The sequence below is a fragment of the Oncorhynchus nerka genome, linkage group LG10 (genome assembly GCF_034236695.1).
Source record: "Oncorhynchus nerka isolate Pitt River linkage group LG10, Oner_Uvic_2.0, whole genome shotgun sequence".
NCBI lineage: Eukaryota > Metazoa > Chordata > Actinopteri > Salmoniformes > Salmonidae > Oncorhynchus > Oncorhynchus nerka.
The window spans coordinates 38,175,334-38,202,540 of NC_088405.1; the positions used below are offsets into that span (position 1 = coordinate 38,175,334).

At 42.3% G+C, this 27,207-nt stretch overlaps 1 protein-coding gene and 1 long non-coding RNA gene across 3 annotated transcripts in view; one reads left to right on the plus strand and one right to left on the minus strand.

Annotated features, from left to right (window-relative positions):
- Window positions 1-872: 872 nt before the first annotated feature.
- On the minus strand, window positions 873-25,541 carry LOC135573696 (uncharacterized). Of its 2 annotated transcripts, none has more exons than XR_010464858.1 (4): window positions 25,341-25,541; window positions 9,846-10,038; window positions 7,492-7,555; window positions 873-3,244 (listed from the first exon to the last, which is right to left on the minus strand). It is a non-coding gene; the product is annotated as an uncharacterized LOC135573696 (long non-coding RNA). The 2 variants fall into 2 exon arrangements; XR_010464859.1 differs by lacking the exon at window positions 25,341-25,541 and adding an exon at window positions 10,184-12,357.
- The window catches only part of LOC115134910 (adhesion G protein-coupled receptor A3-like), a 277,905-nt gene continuing 275,441 nt past the window's right edge, over window positions 24,744-27,207 (plus strand). The window contains exon 1 of the mRNA XM_065023285.1: window positions 24,744-25,539. Within this exon, the coding sequence (XP_064879357.1) occupies window positions 25,250-25,539 (290 nt within the window). The 5' untranslated portion in view covers window positions 24,744-25,249. The remainder of the gene's footprint in view (window positions 25,540-27,207) is intronic.

Here is a 27,207-nt window from a genome sequence, read left to right on the forward strand (position 1 = left end):
CACACCTGTGTGCATGGAAACCACGTGTTTGATTTATTTGATACCATTGCACTATATCCCGCTCCAGCCATTCCCACGAGCCTGTCCTCCCCAATTAAGGTGCCACCAACCTCCTGTGGTGTGTACATATGCCAGCATTTGTGCATGTGTGTGTGCTTGCATGCATGCACATGTGAGTGTGTGGACCACTCTCTGGGCCTACTGTTGATTCAGCTAGAGCCTCCCTGAATGCCTGACTGCCAACTGACAGCATCTGTCACTGGGTGCCGGGCTTGTTATCATGACTTAAGGCCAGGAAATAAGGAGAGAAAGAGAAAACACACTTTTGGTCAGAGTGGAGGGAGTGTAGCAGAGCAGAGGTGCTCAGGACTGGGGAATGTAGAAGGGGAATATGGGTTCTGGGCTAAGGGTTTGGTTTCATCCAGCTCTCCGTCCAAGGCCCCTTCAGAGACAGAGTGTGAACATGAGGAATAATTTGGCCTGTGTTAACTTTAACCAGAGGAAGCATGATCTGAAACTAGAGGGACAAGGATGGTGGACTTACAAAGTCATGTGGGTGCCCTTGCTGCCCTATTCCTATTATAAAGAGAAGCTGTATTTTCCACTGACCTTACCTCCTACTAAACCCATCCTTTTGTTTCTCAGTCCTGGTCTAATATTTCTGTGTTCTCAAAGAACAAGGCTGTCTGAAGTAAGACCTTCAGTGAGGTTTAATTTCCCTGTACGTATCTCACACCATTCTTAAGCCACACAGTCATCCATAGGTACTTCCTGTGCACGTCTCTATGGCACTTTCTTTAGTGGTAACAAACTTTAAAGGCTAACAAACACTCTGACCCTTAACCCAACCCACCCCCTCAGTGAGAAACATGTTTATTTCAAACCTCATCCATTAAAAATGTTTAATGAGGGCAAAGGAAGTGTGCAAAGCCTGGTAATTACAGCAACAAAAAAAGTATTTAAAAAAGCTCTGTGAATGGCTGAGACGCAACTTCAAGATTCACAATCCAAAAGCAGAGGGACTGGAATATATTTTGCCTTGTCAATTGTGTAATAATGTTAATAAATTCCCCATTTACTCATGTGTTATAGCTATAAAGCAATTTTCCATCAACGTTGCCTATAAAATAAAGCAGTTGAGTAGGAACATTTACATGTAGCATATTTCCAGTTGACCACTTCAGTAGAATATTTTCCCAAGGGACTAAAGTGAGAGTCATAACGAATGGAAAAACCTAACGGGTCCTGGTGTGTTGGCCATCATACTGGTGGGTGTAAGTCCTGATATGAAGAGTTTCATTCAAAACACTATCTAATCATGACATGGGGTTGTTTAACAACAGACATGTACAACAGTGCAATAATAAACATCTAAAACAGTATAACTAATGCCACAAAATATATACCATATACAGTACAAGTCAAAAGTTTGGACACACCTACTCATTCAAGGGGTTGTCTTTATTTTCACTATTTTCTACATTGTAGAATAATAGTGAAGACATCAAAACTATGAAATAACACATATTGAATCATGTAGTAACCAGAAAAGTGTTAAACAAGTCCAAATATATTTGATATTTTTCTTTGCATACTTTGCATACTTTTGGCATTCTCTCAACCAGCTTCATGAGGAATGGTTTTCCAACAGTCTTGAAGGAGTTCCCACACATATGCTGAGCACTTGTTGGCTGCTTTTCCTTCACTGCGGTCCAACTCATCCCAAAACATCTCAAATTGGTTGAGGTTGAGTGATTGTGGAGGCCAGGTCAACTGATGCAGCACTCCATCAATCTCCTTATTGGTCAAGTAGCCCTTACACAGCCTGGAGGTGAGTTTTGGGTCATTGTCCTGTTGAAAAACAAATGATTGTCCCACTAAGCCCAAACCAGATGGGATGGCGTATCGCTGCAGAATACTGTGGTAGCCATGTTGGTTAAGTGTGCCTTGAATTCTAAATAAATCACAGACAGTGTCACCAGCAAAGCACCCCCACACGAAAGAAGAGACTTGCTTGGGCCAAGTGGAAATCTGTCCTTTGGTCTGATGAGTCCAAATTTTAGATTTTTGGTTCCAACCGCCATGTCTTTGTGAAACGCAGAGTAGGTGAACGGATTATCTCTGCAAGTGTGGTTCTCACCGTGAAGCATGGAGGAGGAGGTGTGGTGATGCTTTGATGTCAATGATATATTTAGAATTCAAGGCACACTTAACCAACATGAGGGAAAAAGTGGCTGAGATACAATTTATAACGTAAGCTGCCGTTATATACCAAGCAACTACATTGAATAAAAATATTAATGCAACATGCAACAATTTGAAAGATTTTACTGAGTTACAGTTCATATAAGGAAATCAGTCAATTTAAATAAATTCATTAGGCCCTAAACTATGGATTTCATATGACTGGGAATATAGATCAGAAAACCAGTCAGTATCTGGTGTGACAGCCATTTGCCTCATGCAGCGTGACACATCTCTTTCATATAGAGTTGATTAGGCTGTTGATTGTGGCCTGTGGAACACACTGTCGTACACGTAGAACTAGATTATCCCAAGCATACTCAATGGGTGACATATCTGGTGAAAATGCAGGCCATAGAAGAACTGGAACATTTTCCTTTCAGGAATTGTATATAGATCCCTGCGACATGGGGCTGTGCATTATCATTCTGAAACATGAGGTGATGGCGGTGGATGAATGGTACAGTACGACAATGGGCCTCAGGATCTCGTCACAGTATCTCTGTGCATTTAAATTGCCATAGATAAAATGTGATTGTGTTCGTTGTCCGTAGCTTATGCCTGTCCATACCATAACCCCACCATTACCATGGGGAACTCTGTTAGCAACGTTGACATGAGCAAACCGCTCACCCACACGATGCAATACATGCTGTCTGCCATCTGCCTGGTACAGTTGAAACTGGGATTCATCCGTGAAGCGCACACTTCTCCAGTGTGCCAGAAGCCATCGAAGGTGAGCATTTCCCCACTGAATTCTGTTACAATCCCAAACTGCTGTCAGGTGAAGACCCTGGTGAAGACAATGAGCACGCAGATGAGCTTCCCTAAGACGCTTTCTGACAGTTTGTACAGAAATGATTTGGTTGTGCAAACCCAAAGTTTCATCAGCTGTCCGGGTGGCTGGTCTCAGACTATCCCGCAGGTGAAGAAGCCGGATGTCCTGGGCAGGTTACACATGGTCTGCGGTTGTGAGGCCGGTTCGACATACTGCCAAATTCTTTAAAATGATGTTGGTAGAGAAACAAACATTACATTCTCTGGAAAAAGCTCTGATGGACATTTCTGCAGTCAGCATGCCAATTGCACGCTTCCTCTAAACTTGAGACATCGGTGGCATTGTGTTGTGTGACAAAACTGCACATTTTAGAGTGCCATTTTATTGTCCCCAGCACTAGGTAATCAGCTTCTTTATATGCCACACTTGTCAGGTGGATGGATTATCTTGGCAAAGGTGAAACGCTCACTAACAGGGATGTCTATTATATATATATTTTTTTAAATCCGTGGTAGACTGTTGCATTACATTTACATTTACATTTAAGTCATTTAGCAGACGCTCTTATCCAGAGCGACTTACAAATTGGTGCGTTCACCTTAAGACATCCAGTGGAACAGCCACTTTACAATAGTGCATCTAAATCTTTTAAGGGGGGTGAGAAGGACTTTATCCTATCTAGGTATTCCTGAAAGAGGTGGGGTTTCAGGTGTCTCCGGAAGGTGGTGATTGACTCGCTGTCCTGGCGTCGTGAGGGAGTTTGTTCCACCAGCGAACAGTTTTGACTGGGCTGCGCGGGAACTGTACTTCCTCAGTGGTAGGGAGGCGAGCAGGCCAGAGGTGGATGAACGCAGAGCCCTTGTTTGGGTGTAGGGCCTGATCAGAGCCTGGAGGTACTGAGGTGCCGTTCCCCTCACAGCTCCAGGAAGCACCATGGTCTTTTGCTTCAACTGGAAGCCAGTGGAGAGAGCGGAGGAGCGGGGTGATGAGAAACTTGGGAAGGTTGAACACCAGACGGGCTGCGGCGTTCTGGATGAGTTGTAGGGGTTTAATGGCACAGGCAGGGAGCCCAGCCAACAGCGAGTTTAATCCAGACGGGAGATGACAAGTGCCTTTAGGACCTGCGCCGCTTCCTGTGTGAGGCATATTCGGATGTTGTAGAGCATGAACCTACAAGAACGGGCCACCGCCTTGATGTTAGTTGAGAACGACAGGGTGTTGTCCAGGATCACGCCAAGGTTCTTAGCGCTCTGGGAGGAGGACACAATGGAGTTGTCAACCGTGATGGCGAGATCATGGAACGGGCAGTCCTTCCCCGGGAGGAAGCAGCTCCGTCTTGCCGAGGTTCAAGGTGGTGATCCGTCATCCACACTGATATGTCTGCCAGACATGCAGAGAAATCGCCACCTGGTCATCAGAAGGGGAAAGGAGAAGATTAATTGTGTATCGTCTGCATAGCAATGATAGGAGAGACCATGTGAGGTTATGACAGAGCCAAGTGACTTGGTGTATAGCGAGAATAGGAGAGGGCCTAGAACAGAGCCCTGGGGGACGCCAGTGGTGAGAGCGCGTGGTGAGGGAGACAGATTCTCGCCACGCCACCTGGTAGGAGCGACCTGTCAGGTAGGACGCAATCCAAGCGTGGGCCGCGCCGGAGATGCCCAACTCGGAGAGGGTGGAGAGGAGGATCTGATGGTTCACAGTATCGAAGGCAGCCGATAGGTCTAGAAGGATGAGAGCAGAGGAGAGAGAGTTAGCTTTAGCAGTGCGGAGGGCCTCCGTGATACAGAGAAGAGCAGTCTCAGTTGAATGACTAGTCTTGAAACCTGACTGATTTGGATCAAGAAATTCTGAGAGAGATAGCGGGAGAGCTGGCCAAGGACGGCACGTTCAAGAGTTTTGGAGAGAAAAGAAAGAAGGGATACTGGTCTGTAGTTGTTGACATCGGAGGGATCGAGTGTAGGTTTTTTCAGAAGGGGTGCAACTCTCGCTCTCTTGAAGACAGAAGGGACGTAGCCAGCGGTCAGGGATGAGTTGATGAGCGAGGTGAGGTAAGGGAGAAGGTCTCCGGGAAATGGTCTGGAGAAGAGAGGAGGGAATAGGGTCAAGCGGGCAGGTTGTTTCCAAGACGCGAGATTTCATCTGGAGAGAGAGGGAGAAAGAGGTCAGAGCACAGGGTAGGGCAGTGTGAGCAGAACCAGCGGTGTCGTTTGACTTAGCAAACGAGGATCGGATGTCGTCGACCTTCTTTTCAAAATGGTTGTGAAGTCATCTGCAGAGAGGGAGGAGGGGGAGGGGGAGGAGGATTCAGGAGGGAGGAGAAGGTGGCAAAGAGCTTCCTAGGGTTAGAGGCAGATGCTTGGACTTTAGAGTGGTAGAAAGTGGCTTTAGCAGCAGAGACAGAAGAGGAAAATGTAGAGAGGAGGGAGTGAAAGGATGCCAGGTCCGCAAGTTTTCCTCCATTTCCGCTCGGCTGCCCGGAGCCCTGTTCTGTGAGCTCGCAATGAGTCGTCGAGCCACGGAGCAGGAGGGGAGGACCGAGCCGGCCTGGAGGATAGGGGACATAGAGAATCAAGGGATGCAGAAAGGGAGGAGAGGAGGGTTGAGGAGGCAGAATCAGGAGATAGGTTGGAGAAGGTTTGAGCAGAGGGAAGAGATGATAGGATGGAAGAGGAGAGAGTAGCGGGGGAGAGAGAGCGAAGATTGGGACGGCGCGATACCATCCGAGTAGGGGCAGTGTGGGAAGTGTTGGATGAGAGCAAGAGGGAAAAGGATACAAGGTAGTGGTCGGAGACTTGGAGGGGAGTTGCAGTGAGGTTAGTGGAAGAACAGCATCTAGTAAAGATGAGGTCGAGCGTATTGCCTGCCTTGTGAGTAGAGGGGGAAGGTGAGAGGGTGAGGTTGGAAAGAAGGAGGCAGAGAGGAATGAGTCAAAGGTAGACGTGGGGAGGTTAAAGTCGCCCAGAACTGTGAGAGGTGAGCCGTCCTCAGGAAAGGAGCTTATCAAGGCATCAAGCTCATTGATGAACTCTCCGAGGAACCTGGAGGGCGATAAATGATAAGGATGTTAAGCTTGAAAGGGCTGGTAACTGTGACAGCATGGAATTCAAAGGAGGCGATAGACAGATGGGTAAGGGGAGAAAGAGAGAATGACCACTTGGGAGAGATGAGGATCCCGGTGCCACCACCCCGCTGACCAGAAGCTCTCGGGGTGTGCGAGAACACGTGGGCGGACGAAGAGAGAGCAGTAGGAGTAGCAGTGTTATCTGTGGTGATCCATGTTTCCGTCAGTGCCAAGAAGTCGAGGGACTGGAGGGAGGCATAGGCTGAGATGAACTCTGCCTTGTTGGCCGCAGATCGGCAGTTCCAGAGGCTACCGGAGACCTGGAACTCCACGTGGGTCGTGCCTGGGACCACCAGATTAGAGTGGACGCTGCCACGCGGTGTGGAGCGTTTGTATGGTCTGTGCAGAGAGGAGAGAACAGGGATAGACAGACACATAGTTGACAGGCTACAGAAGAGGCTACGCTAATGCAAAGGAGATTGGAATGACAAATGGACTACACGTCTCGAATGTTCAGAAAGTTAAGCTTACGTAGCAGGAATCTTATTGACTAAAATAATTCAAATGATACAGTACTGCTGAAGTAGGCTAGCTGGCAGTGGCTGCGTTGTTGTTGTTCTATCTCTCTATAGTGCTGTTTCTTGTATTATGGTCTCTTGTTTCTTTAGAGGTTTCACTTTGTTGTCCTTTTTCTTTTCCTTTTTCTTCTGTCTTCCTTTCTTCTGTTAACTAGATATTTTTTGTTGTTATTCTTTGTAAGCTAGCTAGCTTCTTCCAGGAGAGTCCCTAGCAACTGCTTAGCAACAAGTAAACAATTCAGCTAGCTAAGATAACCGTACAATTTTATGAAAAATAGTTACTTCTTCAAAAGCCTGTCTTTTTGGTTTGTTCCTTGTTTTGTCTTCTATTGAGTCTTGCAGTTCTCTCTTGATTTTTTCGATGTACTTCACTCTAAAAAACCATTTAAATCTCAATATATACAGGAGCTCATTTTTCAGCAGCTGCTCAATTTGGAACATTTTTTTTATTTAGTTGCATGGCAGACCAATCAGGACTCATCTCTCGGCATGACCAGCACCTTCATTATCTCAGCCAATTAAGGCTAACCAGGAAGAATCCTTTGTTTCTCCATGAGAAATAAACTAGGCTTGTCATTTTTTTTTAAATATTCATAATTACAGATACCCTACAAGTTTGTTATTAAAGGCACATGAAAGTTTAAAAGTAAAACCTTTTGATAAAAAAATAAACATCTCTCCTATGAATTAGGAACATCCTTCTTACACCTCACTTGAGAGATCCAGACACAAATGTGAAACATTGGTGGATATAGCGTTTTGGAACACAACTCTTCAATTACACTATACTGGTGGTCCTCCCACTGTATATTATGAAGCACACTAACCTGCTTAGAGCAGGGGTTCCAAACGTTTTCACTCAGGCCCCCCTTTCACCATTGGGGAAAATCCCTGCAAAAGTTGCAGGTTTAAAGCTCATTTCATGCAATTCTACACATTGTCATAGGGTGCAGAGAACATGTTGCAGTTTTAAAGCTAATTTTCTTGCAAAAAAGCAGGCAGAGTTCAATACATTTTTGCCATGCCTAATGTTAATTCATGTGCGCCCCACAGTTTGGGAAGCACTGGCTTAGAGTACCGCCCCCGGGCAATGCAGGGTGATCCAAACCAACTAGCGAGCATGCCTCTCTCAGCTGGAGGTGACCCTGCTCTGTAATACCAGCTGGGGCCCCTGCTCTCCCCCTCACCACCACCGCACACACAGGGAGCCCCAACAGCCACAGCCGCAGGCTAACTAGGGGTGAAGGGAGAGTCTTTCTTTTTTTCCATTTGGCCAGAGCATGTCTGAGGAGTGGTAGCATAACACCGCTGTTCATAAATGTTAGTTCTGAAATTAGCATTTGAGTTTACACGCACAGCTGCTCAGATTCTCAAGGCTGTCTGCCTCTTAGATCTGGGATTTGTGACCCTCAGGTTTTGAGGTCATGGTTTCTGATGGCATTGACCCCCTTTCCATGCCCACAGCCTGCTTACCCGCTGCATCCTCCCAGGATTTGTGGCAGCACGGCAGAAGATTCTGTGGGAAATCTGGGGATGCCGCCACACGAGCCAAATCGGTGGTTTGGAACAATTAGAGAGCTCTGAGCTCAGAACCCTGGTTTGGATTGGATGGGAGGTTATGGGCGTGTGGAAACATAAGCAGGATGACACAAGAGGGAGGTGGGGAACAGGCAACCGGCTCATCATTCCATTAGATGACAGAGAGCATGTCACCACCAGAGCCCAACACGGCTTTAGTCCTCTTGATCCATGCTGGATCAAGCCTTCTGTAGAGTTCTCTATAGGGGTTCATGTGATTTCCTCACATGCATCCTTTATGAAGGTCAACTGACCCATAGAACCAACTTCTCTGGTTTTAAATGGACTATGTGGCATCGATATGAGTCCAAAGCATTAATTATAGTGTCCAAATTTACTACAGTGTAAAAAGGAAAATGTTGGTTATAAAGTCCAAAACAACAGAGTTTTGTAAGTGAGTTATTCATGACTTACTGGAGGGTTGGGTATGGATCATCAGCCTGGTCTCAGAAAAAAATGTATTATATTTTACTAAGATACTTGACACTCCATTTAGTATGATATGTTACTTTATGTTAGGTTACATTAAACTGGCCTATGTAAATCTGGGACACTCAAATTAGTATGATATGTTACTGTTGGTATGACACCTGTTGGTCTGGGTAGATGAGTGGCTGTATAACGCTAAAGTCTAGCAACCCAACGATTGCGTGTTGGAAATCTTATCATGGACAACTTTAGCATTTTGGATCATTAGCAACTTTTGCATCTACTTACCACTTTTTAGCTACTTACTTCACCTAACGTTAACCCTTAACCTAACTCCTAATCCTAACCTTAACTCCGGCCTGGAGGCATAGCCCCCCTCAATTCAAACTTTAGCCCCTCTGTTTTTGTTCTATGTCACTATATACAAATAGCAAACAAGTACAAATGATTGAGTGACAGGTTGGCGCAATAAAAATATGTATTGCAGTGTGTAAGGGGCAACCTGGTCTCATAGACTAGACGTAGCATAGGAAAAGTACATCTGGGAAGCTCAGAATTTGTATGATATGTTAAGTTTGGTATGGTTACATAAGACAGAAGGTTACTTTAGGCAAAAATGAAAGAAGGGTGGATGGGTGGGCGTATAACATTGTAGGTTTTGCAAATTCTAACTTATTATAGGTTTTGCAAATTAGTAACATATCATACGAATTGTAATTCGTAACATCATACGAAATGCATGATGGACATCCACAAATTAATACATACCATACATATGATACTAAATGGGGTGTCTCGGATTTACGTACAGAATAATATGAAATGCTCTGAGACCAGGTTGTGTCTTTAAGTCTCGAGTGTGGGTGATGAAGTCCCTTCCATCTATGTAATGTATGGACAGGTGGAGTCAGGTGGCTGGAGGGGTGGAGTGCATGACACTCCATCTGGATATGACAGTTTGCCTCAACCCATGGGTCCAGCAGGCAGAGTTCAATAACTACAGGCAGATGTGAGATTCAGGAGGATGGCACTCTTCTCATACCACTCATCAATCAGTAGCCTACAGAAGTGAGGCTAAGTGTTTTGATAAGTTATAAGTGTAACAATACACCATTCTTCACAAAATACTGTAGAAAGAGTGTTCTGCTAATATAAAAATTTGCAAATATTATACCTTTCTGTATGGTGTCCCATATAAGACAGGAGTTCCATGACATGTTTGAAGAATACACAGCCCCATGTATCAGTCAGAGAACTCAATTTTAAAAGCTGATAGGCATGGCAGCATAGATCAGCTCCAGGCCCCTCTCGTCACAGATACTGGTCATGAAGGAGCCCGACTTCGGTACCTATATCAGACCCAGCTCCTATATCACAGAGGGAGGTAGAGAGAGAAAGTCATGGAAGCCAACAGTAAATACACGGTTGAACATAGCCAATCAGAGATCCGGATTCAGAAGAAAATTCACAAAGGACGTGCCAACATGGCACTGACTGGTTGGCATTACTCACTCGGGCCCAGGTGTAATCCATTGGCACAGTGGAATGTTGCACCTCCTTACAACATACAAGACAAACATATACACACAGCACTGATTACATTATCATTAGTGGTTAGGTTAACTCCAGGACTAATAGTATTCCCAGCTAGTACATTTGGTTCCTTGTAAGGTGTGGGAACATATAATACCAGTCAAAGGTTTGGACACACCTATTCATTCGAGGTCTTTTCTTTATTTTACAATTTTCTACATTGTAGCATCATAGTGAAGACAAAAACACTATGAAATAACACATATGGAATCATGTAGTAACCAAAAAAGTGTTAAACAAATCAAAATATTTTATATTTGAGTCTTCAAAGTAGCCACCCTTTGCCTTGATGACAGCTTCGCACACAGTTGTGTCTAGTTCGCTAGATGTACTTTGGGTGGTGGACCATTCTTGATACCCATGGGAAACTGTTGAGCGTGAAAAACCCTGTAGCGTTGCAGCTCTTGACACAAACCGGTGTGTGCCTAGCACCTACCACCATACCCTGACGGGAGGCTGCTGAGGGGAAAGCGGCTCATACTAATGGCCAGAACGAAGCTAATGGATTGGCATCAAACACCTGGAAACCATGTGTTTGATTCCATTCCACTCCAGTCATTAACACAAGCCCGTTCGCCCCAATGAAGGTGCCAACAACCTCCTGTGCCTACCCTGTTCAACAAAGGCACTAAAATCTTTTGTTTTGCCCATACCACCCTCTGAAAGGCACAGACACACAATCCATGTCTCAATTGTCCCGCGGCTTAAAAATCCTTCCTTAACATGTCTCATCTCCTTCATCTACACTGATTGAAGTGGATTTAACAAGGCACATCAATAAGGGGTCATAGCTTTCACCTGGATTCACCTGGTCAGTCTATGTCACGGAAAGAGCTGTTTTGTATACTCAGTTTATATACTAATAGGAGGACTGTAACTACAGAATAGATTCAGGCTGGTGACACTTACCCCGTTAGTATGCAACCAGCTGTGTACGTTACTGAATACTTGCAGATATGTTTTGCTATTTGCTGCCAATAGCCCTTGCTATATTTGTAGTAGACATGTGCCCTAAAAATTACACAATAAGCTATTATGAGAACACACATGTTGTTTTGGGTTAGGAAACGAAGCCCCCGAATGTCAGCTAGCTAATTATCATCAATTATCATTGATTCACATTCATTCATCATTCATTTGCTAAAAGGGTTAAGGTTTGGGTTAGGGGAAGGGATAGCTAACATGTAGTTGCAAAATAGCCAAAAAGTGGTAAGTAGTTGAAAATTTGCTAATTAGGTAAAATGCTTAAGTTGTCCGTGATGAGATTTGAACCTGCAACATTTGAGTTGCTAGACAGCCACGTTATACTCTCACCCAACCTTTCATTTTTGCCTTAAGTAAGCAAGCATCTGCTTATGTAACCATATGTAACATATTGCATTGTACGTTTTGCAAATTCGTAACATATCATACAAAATGGATGATGGACATCCACAAATTAATACATGCCATATGAAACGTAACATATGATGGAGTGTCTCGGATTTACATACAGAATAATACGAAATGCTCTGAGACAAGGCTGGAAGACAGAACCGGTGTGTGGTTTGACAAATCCTTAGAATTGGCCAAATAGACAAATAGATTGTCATTCTAGTTAGACAGCTGAAGCTGTACTCTATACACAATGTATATTTAGTTGCTCGGTAAGTGTAGGCATACAGTCTTTGTAGTGGCAATTCCCTACAAAAAGCCACTGGCACAGGAAAGAGCTGTCCATAACACGTCCACAAAAATCAGCATTCCAAACGTCACTCTTTTTGGGCGACATTCCCATTTATTGTGCATATAAATAGCTCCAAAACACATATTCCTATAGAAAAGGTATAGAGAGAGTAATTCTATAAGCTATATCTGTGATACAGTAAGAACTGCATGTGCTCTCCTCTCACCTGTGCTAACCCTCCCTGGTCACCTGTGCTGCCTACAGTATGTACACAAGTGACTCTTGACCCATGACCCCAACATATGCCCTCTAGTGTACAAAACAAGTTCAAATAACCCTTGACAGACAACATACAGTGGGGCAAAAAAGTATTTAGTCAGCCACCAATTGTGCAAGCTCTCCCACTTAAAAAGATGAGAGAGGCCTGTAATTTTCATCATAGATACACTTCAACTATGACAGACAAAATAAGAAGAAAAAAATCCAGAAAATCACATTGTAGGAATTTTTAATGAATTTATTTGCAAATTATGGTGGAAAATAAGTATTTGGTCACCTACAAACAAGCAAGATTTCTGGCTCTCACAGACCTGTAACTTCTTCTTTAAGAGGCTCCTCTGTCCTCCACTCGTTACCTGTATTAATGGCACCTGTTTGAACTTGTTATCAGTATAAAAGACACCTGTCCACAACCTCAAACAGTCACACTTCAAACTCCATTATGGCCAAGACCAAAGAGCTGTCAAAGGACACCAGAGACAAAATTGTAGACCTGCACCAGGCTGGGAAGACTGAATCTGCAATAGGTAAGCAGCTTAGTTTGAAGAAATCAACTGTGGGAGCAATTATTAGGAAATGGAAGACATACAAGACCACTGATAATCTCCCTCGATCTGGGGCTCCACGCAAGATCTCACCCCGTGGGGTCAAAATGATCACAAAATCCCAGAACCACACGGGGGGACCTAGTGAATGACCTGCAGAGAGCTGGGATCAAAGTAACAAAGCCTACCATCAATAACACACTACGCCGCCAGGGACTCAAATCCTGCAGTGCCAGACATGTCCCCCTGCTTAAGCCAGTACATGTCCAGGGCCGTCTGAAGTTTGCTAGAGAGCATTTGGATGATCCAGAAGAAGATTGGGAGAATGTCATATGGTCAGATGAAACCAAAATATAACTTTTTGGTAAAAACTCAACTTGTCGTGTTTGGAGGACAAAGAATGCTGAGTTGCATCCAAAGAACACCATACCTACTGTGAATCATGCAGGTGGAAACATCATGCTTTGGGGCTGTTTTTCTGCAAAGGGACCAGGAGGACTGATCCGTGTAAAGGAAAGAATGAATGGGGCCATGTATCGTGAGATTTTGAGTGAAAACCTCCTTCCATCAGCAAGGGCATTGAAGATGAAACGTGGCTGGGTCTTTCAGCATGACAATGATCCCCAACACACCGCCCGGGCAACGAAGGAGTGGCTTCGTAAGAAGCATTTCAAGGTCCTGGAGTGGCCTAGCCAGTCTCCAGATCTCAAGCCCATAGAAAATCTTTGGAGGGAGTTGAAAGTCTGTGTTGCCCAGCAACAGCCCAAAAACATCACTGCTCTAGAGGAGATCTGCATGGAGGAATGGGCCAAAATACCAGCAACACTGTGTGAAAACCTTGTGAAGACTTACAGAAAAGGTTTGACCTCTGTCATTGCCAACAAAGGGTATATAACAAAGTATTGAGATAAACTTTTGTTATTGACCAAATACTTATTTTCCACCATAATTTGCAAATAAATTCATAAAAAATCCTACAATGTGATTTTCTGGATTTTTTTCCCCTCATTTGTCTGTCATAGTTGAAGTGTACCTATGATGAAAATTACAGGCCTCTCTCATCTTTTTAAGTGGGAGAACTTGCACAATTGGTGGCTGACTAAATACTTGTTTTCCCCACTGTATACACAACACACTAAACAGGCTAAAATGACTCCTACAGTCTTTATATGCACATCACTATGATATTTACAGCATCAAATATTTGTCTTTGTTACACGAACCGCAGCGATTTGTTGTTGTTCAATGTATTTACACTCAAGCTGGCCATTGTTTGTGCAATGTCCACATGTAGCCTACACCTGTTGTAGGGATATTAGTAGTTCTGGGATTGGTCCCGCGGGAATGATCTAACAGCAGACATAAGGAGAGACGAGATGAGACAAACCTAGCCAGTTATAGAATATTGTGTTTTATGACAGCTGAGCTGACTCAAGACTGGGCATTCAACTTGCAGTTGATACCGTTTCCACTGTAATATGTAACATCTATTTACATGACCTTATGATACGTTGGAACTAATTTGCAAGTTACTTTTGTAGCAATGTGTTGTAAAACAAGTGTCTTATGAAACACAGTCTAGACACAGGCTCTTGCTATCTTGCCATAACTGATTTGACAGAGAAATATCATCTAGAAAAGATAGCCAGATGCAGCTATTACCAAGCAATGCTAACTAGCTGCTGTCAGCGCAGACTTACATTAGCCTACACATAGAACTGAATTAGCTGACCATCCTGAGATGGCGAGTCAGTCAGAAGGGGAGAAGTCCTCAACTTCAAAACATTGTTATTTCCATTGCAAAGCTAGCTTAGCTTACCTCGCTGTACTCACTACTGGCCTTTGTTGTTATTGATTGGCAAAGACACACCCAAGAAACACTCTTTTGCCTTCAGCCACTAGCATTTCTAATGAGCAATGATGAAAAACCAGGCCAAATCAGGAAGTGCAGTCACCTTTTAATACAAATGATAAAATTTATATTGATGTTGTGCCACCCTTGAAAGCTAGGAGGAAGAGAAGCATGTAAAGGACTAGTGGAGCCCCGTTGAATTAAAGATTGAACAAAAATACTCTCTTTACAGGGCATGAGAGCAGAGCGTCAGTATGAACGGCCTGTTTGCACACATCCCCAGGAGGCTAGACTCAAGCTCCTCTACTCTGCTGTTACGAGGAGGACATCTCTTCTCTTCTAAAAGAGCTAAAGCGGGTTCTTTTAATAGAGAAAGCACATGTAAGGGTAGAGAGCTTTACCGACAGTCGGATAGCATGGCGTGAAATCTCTGCAGTGGAGAGTGGGAGAGCTCTAGGCTGACTTCATGATGACCCATCTCACTACAGAGAACATGCACCAATTATTCGGCAGAGATGGGTAGAGAAGATATACTGTACAAAGTTGAAGCCTTCACATGGCATTCCGTGCCATTCTAGCTTTGTGGCCATCAGGGTCAAAGTTCACACAGCAAACAACCTCAGGGGATTTTTTTCTATCACCTCCTTAGACAATATGTCTTTGTTTAAATTGGTTTTAAATAGAACATTCAATAATTAGCTTGTTTTAATATGTTACCCATCCATTTGCCTTTTTAGTACAGTATATAAACAGGGACTAGTAGTTTAAATGAATCACCATTATTGCCGACTGTGAATGAAGAAAGTGTTTGAGTTTGCTGTTGCGATTATGAATACTTTTGGCATTCCCCCCACACTATTGTGGATTCATTCCCATCTTGCTGTCATAGGCCACACGGGTGACTGGAGACTGCTGTGCGTGTGTATGACTTTCTGTCTGTCTGGGACTGGGGCCTCATGTTTGGAGGCATACTGAGACAGGGAGACTGGGGAAGACAGACCTCTGTGATAACTCAGACAGAGGACATGTAAAGGACAGCAGAGAAACACTCTCTACCCCCCCCCTCTCTCATGGGACTTCATCTCCTCATTGGGTTCCTGCTCACGCAAGCCGGATTACTGCAAGGGATCGGAATACTTGTGAGGTTGACTGCTGCTACACTCACAGCGCTGGGATATGGATTCCCTTTCTCCTGAGAGTCCTGTCACTGCTACACTATATCAAACAACACACAACAGACAAAGACAACATCAGCCAAGAGGAATTTTGAGCAAAAATACTTTCTTATTATAATCATAATTATTGCTGATGTTGGAGAATCACAGAAAATGCTATTTACATTCAACTGAGTGCTAATGACGATAACTGCCAACATTGATCTTTGATACTTTTTAATCACCAGAGAGGAGTTGATATTGAAGGCAAAATCATTTTATGAAGTTTAAAATGACAAGCAAATTCTGCACAAATATTAGTCAATGCAGTCAGTTGAAGGTCTATCATGTCTTCAGGCTAATAAGTAGTAACTACTGTATACTAGTCAACAGATTGAAGGAATGACTGACGGCCAGCAAAGCCTTCATCATAAACCATGCTGTTCTATTGGTGCTAGTGTATAGAGTACCACAGTCATAATACCAATAAAACCTAGCGGTCAAACAGGGAAATGGTCCCAATAGTTTTTCCACATAAGAATCTTTGGATTAGGCTAAAAATCTTTGGATTAACAATTTAAATGTAGTAATGAATACATTGGCAACATTTCTGTAAATGGACAATTGTGTTAACGGTCTTGTGCAAGTTTTAAATTGACACAATACCTGTTAGCAAAGGTGTCAGCTAGAGATAATGTGCAGTAGCTTGCAGGGATTTGTAGTTTTGCATGATGTCTACTTTGACTCTAAGTAGCATTTTCAAATCTGAGAGTAAATAGAGCCGAATATATTGATTAAAGTCCCCTTGTCCCAGAGAGATTTACATGGTTACCCTAATGTCACGCTGGGGTAAGTGTACACAAAACAAATCCCTTATTTTAAGTGTTTATAAAATCCCCTATGGGAAAAATGAAGGGTGGAAGAACCATTAGAACCATTTCCCTGTTTGACTGCTACGCTTTATGGGTATTATGACACCTCCACTGTGGGGCTCTATAGTAGTATGGTGTGTGATTCTGTATCAAACACCTATACCGATCATACTACATAGGACACCTAATGAACAAACTGATCGTTTCCTCATACAATTTGTGTGATGCAACGATCATATAACCTTGTGAAATAGATTTGTCAAACAAATGCCTAGCTTACCCCTTTACTGGGCAAACAACTTCATAAAATGACCTAAAAATAAGTAATTTAGTTATGGTCTCTGTTTTTAACATTATGCCCGGACCAAACCTTCCGTGAGGGTTAAGCAGTAATCAGGTGGCTGATGGTCAGTGGTGGTTAGTGGATCGGCCGGTTCCGCCCTGCCACTGGAACACTGTGGGTACATGGTGAGTACATCAGCAGGCCAGCTCACACAGGCCACATCACTTGACATGCTGGATGCTTGAAAGCAACTCTGGTTTTGTCCTCTGTTTGCTCTTGACACCATGGGTCCCGTACACAGACTATGCCTAGTTCCGCACAATCTGATTTTTAGTCCAGAACTAGTCTTGAAGACTATAGACCTTAGGTTTTCTACCCATGGCATTAAAGTAGGTACTGTCTGGGTATTTTTGGGATCACCATCCGTAATATGCAGGATTTGACCCTGGACGAGGTTATACATTAATGTCTTCTAGTTCTAAATATGCAGATTAGTAGCATACAATATGCAGATTAGACAGATTAATTGTGCTGAACATGTGAAAGATTGAAATCCTCACATCATCAGTTCTTCACTTCGGGTTACTCTGTGATCTTTTCTAATGTGGCAGTGACTTTGAGCATTCAGTGCCTTATAGATAAGGCCTGCCCACTCACATTTGTGTGCCAGTCACATTTGTGTTGCAAAAATATTTGTTATCAGGTGCCTTGTGCCCTTTCTTATTTGATCATTACATTCTCTTAGATACTGTCCATGTGCATTGCCTACATGAGATGCCAGAAATGCAGTATCATTTAAAATCTTTAGACTGTACAGCACACTAGTATAGTACGTGGGCAGGTTGAGGGTCATGAAATATTGTGTGAATGAGGTGCGGGTGGGTTGCGGGTAGGTTGAATAAAGAGAAAACAATGCATTAAAAATCCAAAATGTATCATTCTTGTGCAATTCATATCTATAGGCTACATTTAGTTTTTTCTTTAATTATTTGTATTTGGCATTAGCCTAACCTAAGCTTTAGGGTCTAATTGTAAGCTCGCCGAATACACGCTAATTGCCAAACACTTTTGGGAACTTGGGCAGAATAAGTTTATGTCACTCCACTGAGGCAAAAAGAACAATGTCGGAGTTTAATTCAATAAGAGAATAGCTGTGAAATATACTGTATTAGCCTTAACTGATGTACAGTGGCAAGAAAAATGATGTGAACCTTTGGAAATACCTAGATTTCTGCATAAATTGGTCATAAAATTTGATCTGATCTTCATCTAGGTCACAACAACAGACAATCAGTCTGCTTAAACTAATCACACACAAACAATTATATGTTTTAATGTCTTTATTGAACACACCATGTAAACATTCACAGTGCAGGGTGGAAAAAGTATGTGTACCCTTGGATTTAATAATTGGTTGACCCTCCTTTGGCAGCAATAACCTCAAACAAACGTTTTCTGTAGTTGTGAATCAGGCCTGCACAACAGTCAAGAGGAATGGAATTTTGGACCATTCCTCTTTACAAAACGGTTTCAGTTCAGCAATATTATTGGGATGTTTGGTGTAAACTGCTCTCTTGATGTCATACCACAGCATCTCAAATCGGGTTGAGGTTAGGACTGGGCCACTCCAGAAGGCGTATTTTCTTCTGTTGAAGCCATTCTGTTGTTGATTTACTTATGTGTTTTGGGTCATTGTCCTGTTGCATTACCCAACTTCTGTTGAGCTTCAATTGGCGTACAGCCTAACATTCTCCTCCAAAAAAGTATTGATCAACTTGGGAATAAATTTTTCTGTCAATAATAGCAAGCTGTCCAGGCCCTGAGGCAGCAAAGCAGCCCCAAACCCTGATGCTCCCTCCACCATACTTTACAGTTGGGATGAGGTTTTGATGTTGGTGTGCTGTGCCTTTTTTTCTCCACACATGGTGTTGTGTGTTCCTTCCAACAGTAGTTTCATCTGTAGTTACAACAGTAGTTTCATCTGTAGTTAATCTGTAGTTTCATCTGTCCACAGAATATTTTGCCAGTGGCACTGTGGAACATCCAAGTGCACTTTTGCAAACTTCAGTTTTTTTTGGACAGCAGTGGCTTCTTCCGTTGTGTCCTCCCATGAACACCATTCTTGTTTAGTGTTTTACGTATCGTATACTCATCAACAGAGATGTTAGCATGTTCCAGAGATGTCTTTAGCTGACACTCTAGGATTCTTCTTAACCTCATTGAGCATTCTGCGCTGTGCTCTTGCAGTCATCTTTGCAGGACGGCCACTCCTAGGGAGAGTAGCAACAGTGCTGAACTTTCTCAATTTATAGACGATTTGTCTTACCGTGGACTGATGAACCTCAAGGCTTTTAGAGAAACCTTTGTAACACTTTCCAGCTTTATGCAAGTCAACAATTCTTAATTTTAGGTCTTCTGGGATCTCTTTGTTTAAAGGCATGGTTCACATCAGGCAATGTTTCTTGTGAATAGCAAACTCATATTTTGTGAGTGTTTTTTATAGGGTAAGACAGCTCTAACCAACATCTCCAATCTCGTCTCATTGATTGGACTCCAGGTTAGCTGACTCCTGACTCCAGTTAGCTTTTGGAGGTCATTAGCCTAGGGGCTCACATACTTTTTCCAACCTACACTGTGAATGTTTAAATTATGTATTCAATATAGACAAGAAAAATACTATAATTAGTGTGTTATTAGTTTAAGCATACTATGTTTGTCTATTTTTGTGACTTAGATGAAGATCAGATCAAATTTGATGACCAACTTATACAGAAATCCAGGTAATTCCAAAGCGTTCATACTTTTTCTTGCCACTGTATGTCTGGACCATTCAGACCACATCGACATCCTGTGTGAATTATATTGGATCAACCATGCATGACTCCATTTGCAACGGATGCACAGTGAGCATTCTATTGACATTGTTTGAAATGTAGTAGACTAGACGTACCCTAGCACACAATTGTATTGTTTGCCTGGACAAACTCACCTGATTCAACTCATTGAGGGCTTGATGATTAGTTTACAAGTCTGTATAAATCCAATGTATTTATATAGCCCTTCTTTCATCAGATGATATATCAAAGTGCTGTACAGAAACCCAGCCTAAAACCCCAAACAGCAAGCAATGCAGGTGTAGAAGCACGGTGGCTAGGAAAATATACAATTCCTCTCAGTTCTTGTATGGCCTGCATACTCACCAGACATGTCACCCATTGAGTACATTTGGGATGCTCTGGATCGACGTGTAACGACAGTTTATTCCAGTTACCGACAGTGTATTCCAGCGAATAGAATGGCATCAAATACATGGAAACCATGGTTTTGTTGTATTTAATACCAGTCCACTCATTCCGCTCTAGCCATTACCACGAGTCAATCCTCCCCAATTAAGGTTCCACCAACCTCCTGTGAAAGTCAACCGCTTCAGCAGTGTGTGCCACCGAGAAGCGATGGTGACATGACTGCTATTTGACAATCCATAAGGCTTTTCTTATTTCTTTTATTTTTTATACATGATAAACTCCCTCATTTTTATGTTTCCCATAAAAGCAGATGATTTATTTCCCTTTATGTGTGTGAAACTAATAAACAAAAATGTGGGATTTTGTCATATACAGTATGCGAAAGCGTGAATTAATGTTGTCCAACGTTAGTAGTAGCTAGTAGCCTAGTCAAGGATGTGTCGGTGCAATTTTGATCACATGACATTTTGTTACAGACCAACGGAACAAGTAAACCTTGAATTTGTAGGTTTAAAATATCCCTCTAGTGGCCAGGATTGATCTATTTTAACATGAAGAAGTACCAGAATATAATCAGTACCACCTGTTGAGGTTAGCATAGAACTAACGTGTGCAATGTTATCTGATGGGACCAGCTACAATTTAGTGGTCCTTTGAAACATCAGTTCTTCAATGTTCAGAAGAAAAAAACTATAGGCTGGACAGCACATCCCACTGGAGACTTGATCTATCGATAGCTATCCATTTAGTCTTACATCCAAGGTTTTAACCAAACCCCTTTGATATTTGTCACTGACTAGTACCAATGTGCTATCGTGAGAATAACAATTGGGGAATCTCTTAATAACTAAATATAGTTACTGCTGCATTCAAAGTCATTCCCAAGGATAGATTTACCAGAGCAAATGAAATGTAACCATACTTTATATATCGTATATCATCAATGAGACTATTTAGGCCTAATAGCATTTGCAAAGTCATCAACTGAAAATAAACCATACATATAGGCCTAGGGTATCAAGCTTTGGTTGATTTCTAATGTAATCGTCAAGTTCATCATTAACATGTTGGATTCACGTCTCCATCTCAACCAAAATTTAAGTTGAAGAATAGGACTAAATCAAATTGTATTTAAAGTGCAATTAACGTTTGATTTCATTTAGTCATATTCTTTAACTTAGATTTTTGGTTGAGATGGAGATGTGAATCCAACATATAAATTATTAATTTGAAGACAAACTTGATATTGAATTGTGTTTGGTTGTCAACGCAACCCAATATCAACATTTGAAGGAGATGTATCTTCTGCTTGGACAGTTCCATCTGTGCCACTGACTTACTCTGGCTTTAATTCCAGTATGTCTATAAATTAATAATTGTTATGCTGAATTAACATCTCCATTGCATTGACAGCCAAACACAATTGAATATCACTTTTGCAATACAGTAAATAGCCTATTAACAAAGTATTTATTCAACCTTACAATGATTAACACATCCATGGCCACAGTTTGAGGTTAGCCGACTGTAACTATAAATGTCTTATTATGTAATCATAGAAATTGGTTGCAGGTCTGTGGAAATCTTCACAATTGCCATAATAACCTGTGCAGAATCTAGAACAGCTTTGATCACATGTGATTTTAAAACTGACTATCCTACCGATCCTCGATTTCGGCGATGTCATCTACAAAATGGCTTCCAACACTCTACTCAGCAAACTGGATGCAGTCTATCATAGTGCCATCCGTTTTGTCACCAAAGCACCTTATACCACCCACCACTGCGACTTGTATGCTCTAGTCGGCTGGCCCTCGCTACATATTCGTCGCCAGACCCACTGGCTCCAGGTCATCTACAAGTCCATGCTAGGTAAAGCTCCGCCTTATCTCAGTTCACTGGTCACGATGGCAACACCCATCCGTAGCACACGCTCCAGCAGGTGTATCTCACTGATCATCCCTAAAGCCAACACCTCATTTGGCCGCCTTTCGTTCCAGTACTCTGCTGCCTGTGACTGGAACGAACTGCAAAAATCGCTGAAGTTGGAGACTTTTATCTCCCTCACCAACTTCAAACATCAGCTATCCGAGCAGCTAACCGATCGCTGCAGCTGTACATAGCCTATTGGTAAATAGCCCACCCATTTTCACCTACCTCATTCCCATACTGTTTTTATACTGTTTTTTTTTATTTTTTTATTTACTTTTCTGCTCTTTTGCACACCAATATCTCTACCTGTACATGACCATCTGATCATTTATCACCCCAGTGTTAATCTGCAAAATTGTATTATTCGCCTACCTCCTCATGCCTTTTGCACACATTGTATATAGACTGCCCATTTTTTTCTACTGTGTTATTGACTTGTTAATTGTTTATTCCATGTGTAACTCTGTGTTGTCTGTTCACACTGCTATGCTTTATCTTGGCCAGGTCGCAGTTGCAAATGAGAACTTGTTCTCAACTAGCCTACCTGGTTAAATAAAGGTGAAATAAATAAAATATATATATTTTTTTTATGTAATCTCAACTGCAACCTAGGTCATTTGGTTGTGCTATTAGATGAAGCATAGTGATAACACATTTAGTTGTTGTATAAATACAAAATATCTGACAATGGTATTCCTCTTTTGAACTTTTTTTTTGTTGTGCTTTTAGATGGTTGAAAGCCTAGTGATAACACATTGGGAACTGAACAAACCTCAGGCTGACTTTTTGAGTGGGTGAATAGAGGTTGAAATCTCATTTATTAAGTCTCCTACAAATATGACCCACATTTCCACATTATAATGACATGATGTGTCCAGTGGGTGGTTGTGTACAGAAGGCTAAAGGTAGCAGCTGGAATATAATCATTATAATGCATGTAAACAATTTCCAATATGCTGTAAAGGTTATGCTTGGCTGATCAAAATGATACTTCAATAACATAAGCTATAACAACATAGCGCTAGACGAATACAAAGAACAGCGAGACTGTGAGGGCTCTGTTTTCCAATAAGGCAATGCAAGTAGCCCAGTGAACACCGATTAAGGATGTGTCATGCCAAATGATGATATCAGCTCAACTTATTTTCCTACACATATCCCAAGGTCAGCTGGCGGTGAGATTTGCCTCCGTACTTTCTTCAGCAGGGTAAGTAAATATACATCTGTGCAAACAAGTGTGAGTGGCAGTCAAAGGGCCGGCACCACAATATGGGAGAAAATATGGCTTTACTTTCCCTCTGTAAAAACAGGGAGGAACAGGGAATCTGTTCTTCCCTGTGACTGTGTACTCCTATAGGAGACACTCCATGTTTGCCTGTCAGGGAGATGAACGAGAAACACGGGCTGCTCAGAAGGGTCAGGGAGCGGTTTGAAATCCTCCTTTGTGCTCCTAGTCTAGCTGTGTTGGAGACAATACGGATAATGAGAGAGGAATTTGGCGTGGAGCAGAGTGCACACACAGGGGAAGCACCTCGCCCAAGCTCAGGAGCCCAACCAGCTGTCTGGGCTTTTGTCTCCAAGGGCTCTGACTACAGGCATGCATGGGAAATGATTGATATCACTGCTGCACTCTTTGTCTGTAGACGACAGCACTGAACAACTTACACTTACACACACTAGAAATGTGGTCCTGCTGTGAGAGCCACCATATCATATTGTATATCTACTGTTTTAGTGTAAAGTTGTACCATGAATGTATATATTTCCTTTATGTTCTGTACTTTTTGGTGAAGAGGTCTATTGTCGCCTGTAGGTCTATGTTCCCACATTACTGATCTCTAATAAGTGTATACAAAACATGGCCTCTGCATTGTCGATTTAGGTGTTTCTCAGTTTCCTATGTTATCTAATTGTTGCCTATCAACTCGACGGGAGGTCTTCAATCATGAGCATGCTACTGCTTTAGCTTTCTCTGAGGCACAATGTTATGTTCAGTCATAGATTGCTACTGTCCCTGAGATTTCAATGTAGTGTTTTTTTCCTGGGGTATTTTTATTTGGTTGCCAAGAGATCAAATGTATTATCGATGGACAAGGTGCATTTTCTTAGTTGCCAAGGTGTGACCGTGCTGATGCATTATGTCCTCAATAAGTGAGCAATTATCTGACATCTCTCTCAGCATGGCATTTGAGTTTGTATCCAGGAGCCAGGAACACATGGATATCATATTGTAGGCTATACACGGGGTGTGTGTCCGGGTGTCCTTCAGTGAACCTTATCTAGTGGTCATCTGATCTTAGATGTGTCTGAGGCTGAACCCCTGCACCATTCCGTTTCAGAACCACTTGATAAAGGGTTGACGTAGATTGATGTAGGTTGGCGTAGAATTACTAGTAATTATATTTTTAGAAAATGTATTTCTTGGGTTGGCCTAATGTTATGTTCATGGTGGTCCTTAAAATCATGAATAAATATAATTACATGTTTTGTTGTTTAGAACAGGTTAAGGTCAACTTGTGTATTGTCCCATTTATATGGATTCATATGGTTTATCATTGTAATAACAATACCAACTCACGCCCCTTGCCTTGGAGGAGGAGGGACTTTTCAACTTCCATGCACTGAATAATTGCAACAAGTCCCATGGTTGAAGGAGCAAGACGTGGATGGAAAAGCGCCTTGCGCGGCACACGTGGATGGGGATATATGTGGCAACCTGTTGATAACGGATTTAGGACAACGGATAACTTTGTAGGAGTACAATGACAAAAGTGACAATAGACACATTATTGAAAGAAGATCTTGTTCTTGCCGACGGCGAAGACAGAGCAATAGGCTACTGCATTCCCATGGAATTCAAACGTTTAGGATTAGTGGTAACAAATGTGCTAACTTTTATCAAGTAACGCTTAGGTGGCCTACCGATGTCACACGTTTCTGTAAATGTGAAACAGCATCATAAATAATACAAATGATACTGCGCGGTGAAAGAATTGTCCTACAAAGCAAATCGTTTCGTTATTATGTACAGTATGAACACATAACAGGTGTTTTCGGAGTAGTCAAAGAGCATACTTATTTGAATACATAAATAACTGTCAAACGTGCAAATAACTGATCGGTAGGTAACCATTCACCAAGAAGAAGCCTATTTGAAATGGTCTACACTTGCTTTATTTACTGGGAAGAGATAACTTGGAAGATAATTCAATTAAAGTCTCGGTTCACAATGAAACTGCTGAACTTACTTTGCGTTGTTGTCGGGTTGTGGAGGACATGCCTGACGAACGGAAACTGCCGGAACCTCTTCATTGACAGCTGTCATTGCTCCTCCGAGAGGTCCAAGAAGTTGGGCAGACAAACGTTCCGGGTGAAAGTGGTGTGTGATGATGTGGAATTACTGGACACTCTACAACCCAGTTTCTTACCCAACAAAACAGTTTCCCTGTGAGTATGGCATCAAACAACCAACAAAACAGTAGTTGAACAAAGGTTGTTAAAACGTTGTGTGTACCAAATGCAGGGGCATTAGGCTTCTACTTCCAGCTTATACATACTATATACATTTCACGCACACAGTTGATTTTAAAATATTTATCTTTTGTTTGTTTTTAGTCCTATCCTTCAGCTCCACTCAACCCCTCCCATCTATCTCCCATCTATCTCTATTTGCCATATATTTTTCAACTGTGCTGTGTGATATTTCTCAAAAGTTCAGAACCTTTCTATTCTCATAGATTCTACATATTGTACATTTAAAAAAAAAAATGTTTTTGCTAAGAGTATTATTATATTATTGATAGATTGACTACGACTTTTTAAATCACCCATCAGTGCCATTTGCAGAGGGGGACATAACTTGGCCAGGGGTTCTGGGGGTTCTCCCATTTTTTGGGGGGCATCTAAAGCACATTTCATGCATTTCTACACAATCTAATATGACTCATGTCCCTTCTAGTTGTCCCCTATTTAGAACAACAAAAAGTAAGCATAAATGCCCACAGTCATCAAGCTAGGAAAGAGATGATTAAATATGTTTAAGTGATTGATAAGACTGAACTAGATCCATGATAATTCCATAATCAATATTGTGTTGCACCTTTAACTAATAGCTTAACAAATGAACAACTCGTATGAATAAAATACAAAGACTTAACTTTTGATTGTCTTTAAGACATCCTCTATATCAAATTTCAGCCAGACCGCCCAGCCAACCCGAGCCTACTACACGCCCGACCCCCACCAGTCTAGTCAATAACTCAACTCTTTCCCCAACACAACATCCTTCCCATCTTTTTTTATGTCTCAAGGGAAAGGTTTGGGGGGGAAAAGTTGAATGAAAACACACATCTTAGTGAAACATTCATTATTGGTTTCAGGTGTGTTAGGCCAAGGCCAAGGCCAGAGTGACAACAGTACAGCAGACCCCCAGGGCCAGGACTGAGCAGGCCAGCAACTAGGAATTGCCTAAATGTGACTAAAATACAATATAATAGAATACAGTATATACATATGAAATGAATAAAGCACTTTGTAAACATTATTGGAACTAGTGTTCCATTATTAAAGTGACCAGTGATTCCATGTCTATCTATATAGGGCAGCAGCCTCTAAGGTGCAGGGTTGGCTTTTGATTATGTCTTTTTAACAGTATGATGGCCTTGAGATAGAAGATGTTTTTCAGTATTTCGGTCCCAGACTTGATGCACCTGTACTGACCTCGCCTTCTGGATGGTAACAGGGTGAACATGCCGTGGCTTGGGTGGTTGATGTCCTTCCTGTGACATCTGGTGCTGTAGGTGTCCTGGAGGGCAGGCAGTGTGCCCCTTGTGATGCATTGGGCAGACCGCACCACTCTCTGGAGAGCCCTGCGGTTGTGGGCAGTGCAGTTTCCATACCAGACTGGATACAGCCCGACAGGATGCTCTCAATTGTGCATCTGTAAAAGTTTGTGAGGGTCTTAAGGGCCTCCTGAGGTTGAAGAGATGCTGTTGCACCTTCTTCACCACACTGTCTGTGTGGGTGGACCATTTCAGATCGTCGGTGATGTGTACGGCGCAGAACTTTAAGCTTTTCAACTTCTCCACTGTGGTCCCGTTGATGTGGATAGGAGCG